The 7,694-nt window shown below is 31.2% G+C and overlaps 1 protein-coding gene across 1 annotated transcript in view; it reads left to right on the forward strand.

The window, feature by feature from the left end:
• Positions 1 to 1,239, forward strand: part of LOC120350704 — a 6,390-nt gene extending 5,151 nt beyond the window's left edge. The window contains exon 4 of the mRNA XM_039425290.1: positions 1,235 to 1,239. Within this exon, the coding sequence (XP_039281224.1) occupies positions 1,235 to 1,239 (5 nt within the window). The remainder of the gene's footprint in view (positions 1 to 1,234) is intronic.
• The last annotated feature ends 6,455 nt before the right edge of the window (positions 1,240 to 7,694 follow it).

Here is a 7,694-nt window from a genome sequence, read left to right on the forward strand (position 1 = left end):
ACATTAATTCCACCAAGAAGATATATTTACCTAAATTTTTTGATGATACATTTTCATTTTTGAGATGAAGTAATTTGGTAGTTTATATTTTTACATAGCCTAGAAACAGTTTGACAACTGTGTGGAGTTGGAAATGGATAGAGCTATGCTTAGTCTGCTTACAGACCAATGCTGATCAGATGCTCACTTTATAACTTGAATCTCACTAGAGATAACTCAGCAGCATCAAGTGCCACTTGATTTTTTCAAATTTGTTTTTTCAACATTAATGTCTGTGTAAAAGCTGCGGGATAGAGCCATAGTATAATATTTTCACTTGTTTCACATTCTTGACTCAAACAAGAAATCACAAATATGCTTACAATACATACTTGAAAGAAACATTGCGCACACTGTTGCAAACCACATGACGGTGACGGCAGAGGGAAAATGGTTGGAATCGCTGCCGTCGCCAATGCGATTCGCACCCGTGTTGCAAGGGTTTAAGGCAGTGCAAAGGCTAAAAATAAACTTTCTACTTGTGATATTTTTCAAAGTTTCACGATTTGTATATCATCAAGCTATCAAAATGGAAAAGCTTTCTCAGAAAAACATTTTTATCAGATCATTACTTTTTGAGATATGAGCGACTGAAGTTTGAATTTTTGGGACAGAACATTTCAAATTCGGTACGATATAAATCCATGAGATTTAGAGGATGGATTCTTCATGGTATTGTTGATCTAGTAAAACAAAAATTTTCTGAAAATATCAATTTTTGAAAAAGTTATTCAATTTACCAAAAATTAACTTTTAGTTGAGTTATTTTTAGTAAATTGAATAACTATCTTAAAAATTGATATTTTCAGAAAATGTTTGTTTTACTAGATCAACAATAACATGAAGAATCCATCCTCTAAATCACATGGATTTATCTCTTACCGAATCTGAAATGTTCTGTCCCAAAAATTTAAACTTTAGGCGCTCATATCTCAAAAAGTAATGATCAGAAAAAAATGTTTTCCTGAGAAAACTTTTTCATTTTGATAGCTGGATGATATACAAATCAAAAAACTTTGAAAAATATCACGAGTAGAAAGTTTATTTTTAGCCTTTGCACAGCCTTATCAGACAGAATAATTGTGAAAGCCTTCTTAATGAGAATGGAGCAAATCTTAATGAATACAATACAATAGATGGTAATGATTTTCATTGTGATGAAATTGATTAATCAAGGTTTGATTTTTGTTTACAGCATAGGAAATCTAAGGAATCGGTTAAGGCACTCAAAATTCCCCGCAGACTGCAGGGGAAAATCGACGCAGCAATAGAGGAAGCACTGGAATTACAGGACAATTTCCATTAAATAGATTAAAAGAGACAAAGGCTCGGGGGTAATAAAAATGTAAGGAGTTACTCAGCAGAGGAGGGCAGTGTCTGTAGGGTGAGTGACAAACATCAATTCATTTCATTTTAATTGTTTATTCAATCCATACTCAAAATTAAATTACTTCTGCTTATTACACAGGTACACTATATAACCTCATAAATTTATCCTATTTTAAATTCATCCATTAATTTATGTGATTATGATGATAATGATAATTTTTTACTAATTTAAATTTCTAAATTCAATTTATAATTTAATTATAATGATTGACTATGCTTGATGGACAGACAGGGAGATTGCAAACCTCACTTGACGAAAGTTTAAATAATAGTTTTTCATCGTTATCAATTCATGGTATAATAAAATTATTTTTATTGGTTCAATGTAATAGAATTTCAGCCCTTTTTTTTAGAAATAAAAGATATTACTGAAGTCGTGCATAACACGACTTGTCTTAGCTCAATGCATCAATGGATGGTGTAATAATATTAATAAATAAGAAAGAATACAAGTCCCCAACATTTTTATTACTTAAACCTTTTTGTTTGCAAAAGCATTTTAAATTTTAATAATATAAATAAAGAAATGAAGAAGATCCCAACATTTACAATACCTCATTGGCATAACTTTCGTCTGTCCGTTATCTTCCATATTCTGGATCTTGGGGGATTTCGATTACATTCGTCTCAGTTACCAGCCTATCTGGAAAATGTTAACAATGTATGGAGTAGGTGGATATTAATTCAGAATTATTGAAACTTGGTCCAACATTGGAGGTTCAGCATCATTAGGCCTACAATGTGATTGATAACTAGAGCAGGATTTTATTTGTAGCTAAATTGCAGTTTCAAGTCTTCAAACTCCAAAACTGTTTCAAGTGGAAAATGAAAGCTCTGGTACAATCTTGACCTTCGACCTTGACCACTGACCGACTGGCCACGACTTGACCTCGACTTAACCCTAATTCTCCCCTCAATATTTATTTTTCCATCTTATCATAAAACTGTTCATATACGGTATTCGACTATTTGGGGAAATTTATTTTTTTCAGTAGATAGTTTTATCTTTTTAAAGGTCGAGATTGTTTCAGAGCTCACAATTTCTATTATTATAGAATTAACTGACATTTTTCATTTATATAATTTAATGTCAATTCGTCCAAAAAAATAAATGTTGGCTAAATATAGGGTTTAATTATCAGGAATATTTCATAGACAGTTTTATATAATCAACCCAAGGAGGATGATTCGGCAACCAAAACATTCTTTAAATCATGTCTAGTTGAATTACCATTGAGCATCCTGGGGCAGGTTACTTATTTCAGCTAAGTTATTTGAGTGACTGATAAGTCTGTTTTTTTTCAAAACATCAGTCTTTTGATGGCCAAGGCAGGGAATTCTTTTTGAAGAATGGAGGAGGGTTCAGATGAATACTGGTACAGTCATTGTCTATAAATCCATTGCTTACACAGATAAAACGGAATTTTTTAGGGTACAGTAAAAATGTATGTTGGTTGGAACAGAGTTCATTCTTGACTTGTAAGTATTCTCTGGGAGGAATTTCTACTGTTTGGTCGTTGCTGTATTATCATGATGATTATGAAGATGGAGAATTGAATTCTCTGTGGTTTTTGGGTGATTGGGTTTTTGTCTACGAGTTGTGGTAGAGGTATAGTGTGACGAGATATAGTTGAATGTGACGTAAGTATCGGCTCCACACATGTTGTGAGTCTGAGGCCTGAAGGCGGCTTGAGGCGCCCGAGGCCGCCGAGTCAGAGGCCACATGTGTGGGCCAGTTAAGGTATTTGTATTTGTTTTTGAAGGTAAGTATTTGAAAATGAAAAATGAATAAATTTGTCCACCCCACACCATGCCCAAAGACCCTCTAAATACCTCAAATTTAGTACAATACCACCCGCTCTGAATACCCCACATTTATATCCCCCCCCTGAATACCTCAAATACAGTATACCAATCCCCCAACCAAGATTTTTTTTAAATAATTGAAATGACACCGTTTGTTATTATACCCCCCCCCCCCCCCAACAGGGATCACCTATTGTAAGTTGTTGACAAAAATCTGAATATGTTGGTCAGTGTTGGCTCAAGCTGTGGCGGTTGTTGGGAGGGTTTTGTTGTGGTTTCTGAGTGGTTCAGAGGTTTTTACTATGGTCAAGGTCAATTCTCTTAGCTGTTGACCAAAGTCGACAATGAACAGTTTGTTCCAACCAACATACAATGAATAACTTGAGAATTCACTTACAAATTCAGATAACTCTAGGACTGCTAGCTCCCTGCTTCTTCCTTTTCATAAAGAATGATTTGTATTTTTGTATTTTTGTATTTGTATTATTCCCTTCCAGGTTGCTCAATGATCGTAATTCAACTAGGTACATTATTTCTGTAATTCCTAATTATTCCTCTTCAATAAATAGTACAGGTCTGAAAGTATTTACATTAATTTATCCACCGCTCTATACAGGCTCAATACATTTATTGTCTCTTGCTTCATTTAAGAAGTTTAGATACAATTTTTCAAAAATCTTTTGTCTTCTATACCAGCCAATGACATCCCTATAACCAATTCTTTCAAGTCCTTGTGCACATCGATTTTTGGACGTACAAAGTTTTGGGTTTGCCATTCTTATAAATCTATTAGATTAGAAGATGATGTTTATCAAGTTCCATTCAATCTAATAGGATTATAAGGACGGCAAAGAATCGTATGCATAAAATCGATGTGTGTGTAGCACTTTAACACAATCCGAAAAGTACAAAAATAAAACTGGGTTGATAGAATAAAAAATCCTAATTTGATAAATTTCACATTATAAGTCCTGATTAAGCTATGTATGATAATAGGACTTACACTATATATAGATACTAAGATATAAAAAAAAAACAATCTTTAGAATTTTAAAATCATAAAATAAAACATTCTTTATCAGCTTGCTGTAAGACTCCTTTTCCACCTATGAATATGAATATAAACTAAAAAAATTAACGACCAAATATTGCAATAATTGAAATATAATAATAAAAAAATCTTGGAAAATGGTCAATTATCGGATAAACTCACTTCCTGTTTCTATTTATCTCACATTCTCAATGCTGCATTTTTTATTCAGAACCATCTTTTTTAAAAAAATAATGTTTTATTGATCCATCGATACATTGAGCCAAGACACAAGTTTTGTTGATCTACAGACTGAAAAATAGGAGAGCTTTAATAGAATTTGTGAAAATAAGCAGAATTGCAATGTAATTTTATGTGCAGGGTAATAATTTTGAAAATAATGAAGTGAAGAAGGTGTGCTGCTCTCCACGACTGTCAATCAATCATTATCAATCAATGAAATATTTTCCATCCATCTTTGTACAGTAGAACATGGACTGTCTTAAGACACTTTATAGGTTTCAAAGGAACAACATAGATTTTCACTTATTCTTGTAAGATAACTATTATTATCAGAGTTCAATGTTTCTTAGCTACAGATGTTTATCTTTCAATTATTATAATCATCATCATCATAATTAAATCATCCCTTTTACATTTTATAATCAAACCCCACTTCACCCTAGATATATTTTGACATTAGTATTTTCCAAAAATTATAAATCATAATTTTCCACTGTATCTACAAAATTAAAAAAAAAAACAGTTTCTCATAAAAATCCAAATTTTATATTGATGAAATGATTGAATGAATCACTCATAATAAAAACTGTGCCCGAATGTGTGAGTACTCCAACTCATCGCTCCAGTACTTACTTGCATCTTTAGCACTACAGCCTTTGTCTCCTTCGAAATGCCTCTTCAGCCTCAGCTTGCCTCTTTCCCCTGTGTATGCATTCCCTTCCTCATCATCCTCCAGTTCTCCAGCCTCATCAGCCTTCAGACAACGCTTCACACATCGTCATATCTCCTGTTAAATTGAAAAAAAATATATATATTTTAGTTATAAGCATTACTCTTGTATTATTATGAAATATATTGTTGTTAAAGGATGCATTCAAAAGTATAATTATATAGGCCTATATTATAAGAACCAGAAAAGTAAAAATTAAAAAAAAATGGAGTAGGTTTGGGCTATTCATTATAGGCATTACTTCCATATATTATTATAAAACCATCAGAAAAAATACAAAAATTATAAAACACAAAAAAATTAGGTTAGTTTATCTAGGTTATATTATATTAACAAGTACAGAAAACCCCCAAAAAATTAATAAAATTATAAAACACAAAAAAATTAGGTTAGTTTATGTGGGTAGGTATATACTATATAATAGTTATAGAAAACCCCCAAAAATAATAAAATTATAAAAGACAAAAAATTAGGTAGTTATATATAGGTTATATATATGTAATAGTTATAGAAAACCCTAAAAAATAATAAAATTATAAAACACAAAAAAATTAGGTTAGTTTATCTGGGTAATATATTATGTAACAGTTATAGAAAAACCCAAAAATTAATAAAATTATAAAAACAAAAAATTAGTTTAGTTATTATAGGTATTAGTTACTATTATTATAAAATCCCCAAAATTAATAAAAAAAGTAGGCTAGATTAGATTATTATAGTTTATTTATTGTATTCTTGTTTTAGGATACATTCAAAACATATAAATAGGCCTATATAATATTTATAAAGAAGAATAAAAAAGCTAAAATTGAAAAAATGTATTCTAGGTTAGTTTATTATAGGCTATTTTGATATTAGAGTACCTACTGAAGGTGGCTTCAAGTGAGAAATTTCAACCTTGTAAATAATTACCACTGATTCTATATTAATAGTAATTCTATATTCATACAACATTTCTACTCTATTTGTTTTGAAATAAATGATGCTAGCAAATTGAATTGATTCTGTAGAAGGGCCAAACTACTTTCATGATTTTCCCACAGGAATATATCAGTGATTCAGCAGTAAATAACTGTGATATCTCTTTGAAGACTGAACAAATTATACACAGGAAAGACTATTTGAGAAAAGGCTGTTTATTAGATAAATATTACCACATTAGTTGTAATAAATATCAATTGTAATATTAGATAATTATTCTGATGTAGACGAAACATAATGTGACTTTCAAAGTGCATTTCTGTATGTAGCCTAATACAACAAGCTATTATTTCTCTTAATAGAATAGCTGTGTTCAAAATATTGACAAAATAACTGTGTCTTATTGTTCAAGTGACAAACTTATTGTTAAAGTGTTAAGCTGTGTTTACACAAAAATTATAACAAAATGTTTATTTTTCCGTCCTTATAGATTCTATTAGATTGAACATAACTTAATACACATGATGTGCATATGTGTTTGTCAAACTCCGTTTAATCTAATAGAATCTATGAAGACGGAAAATAAACATTTTGTTAATAACTTTAGTGTAACACAGCTCAATATTCATTACATCATTGTTTTATTCTTTTATATTTGTTTTTGATTAATTTGTTTACATATTTTTTAGTATTTTTATTGAAGAAAATAGTTCGAAATTTTGACAAAATAATTGTGACATCACTCATCTGTTTCTATTGTTATAACGTAGATGTTTTCGAATTACAGTATTGATATATTGAACAAAACTTATTGAAGTATTATTTTTATCACTTTATGGCTTTATTCTATTATGTTAGTTTTTATTCGTTTGTATATATATTTTTCAATTTCAATGAATAGCCTAATAAATATGATTTGTACAATGATATCCCCCTCTCCCAAACTCACTACAGAGGTAAGTTAAGTGTTAAACTATGAAACTGTTAGCACAGATCCAATGGTTGTCTGTAGTATTAATAGTTATTTGTATATCTAGAGTGAAAAGTACTGTTTTTTCTCCCTGAGGGAAAAGTTTGAAGCTGAGGCAAAGCCGAGGGCAACAATTTTCTGAGGGAGAAAAACATTTTCACTCGTGTTATACAAACATTTTTCCTTCACCTACATTTTTATAGAAACTGCAAATAAAATAATTTTTAAAAACGTATGTGACCAAACAATGTGTTACAACATAATCTAAAGAGTAGACAGAGACGGCTGGCTTGTAATCACAGTTCTCCGCCACAGAATAGGTACAGAATGGAAACTGTCAATCAAACGCCTATCTAACCAATGCTTTTTACATGGTACAAATACTAGACACGTCACGTGACCTTAGGAACTTCCAATCCTGGTCTTCTGATTGGCTCGCGGCAGTGAACGAGATTAATTAATCCGGATCAGTAAAGGGATCCGAACCTCCCATCAATACTATTGCAATGCGGAACTTCCTAACAAGATGGCGGATATTTGCGCCAGGGTACTAGCCGAGTTTCCAT

This window comes from Nilaparvata lugens, chromosome 3 (assembly GCF_014356525.2).
Source record: "Nilaparvata lugens isolate BPH chromosome 3, ASM1435652v1, whole genome shotgun sequence".
NCBI lineage: Eukaryota > Metazoa > Arthropoda > Insecta > Hemiptera > Delphacidae > Nilaparvata > Nilaparvata lugens.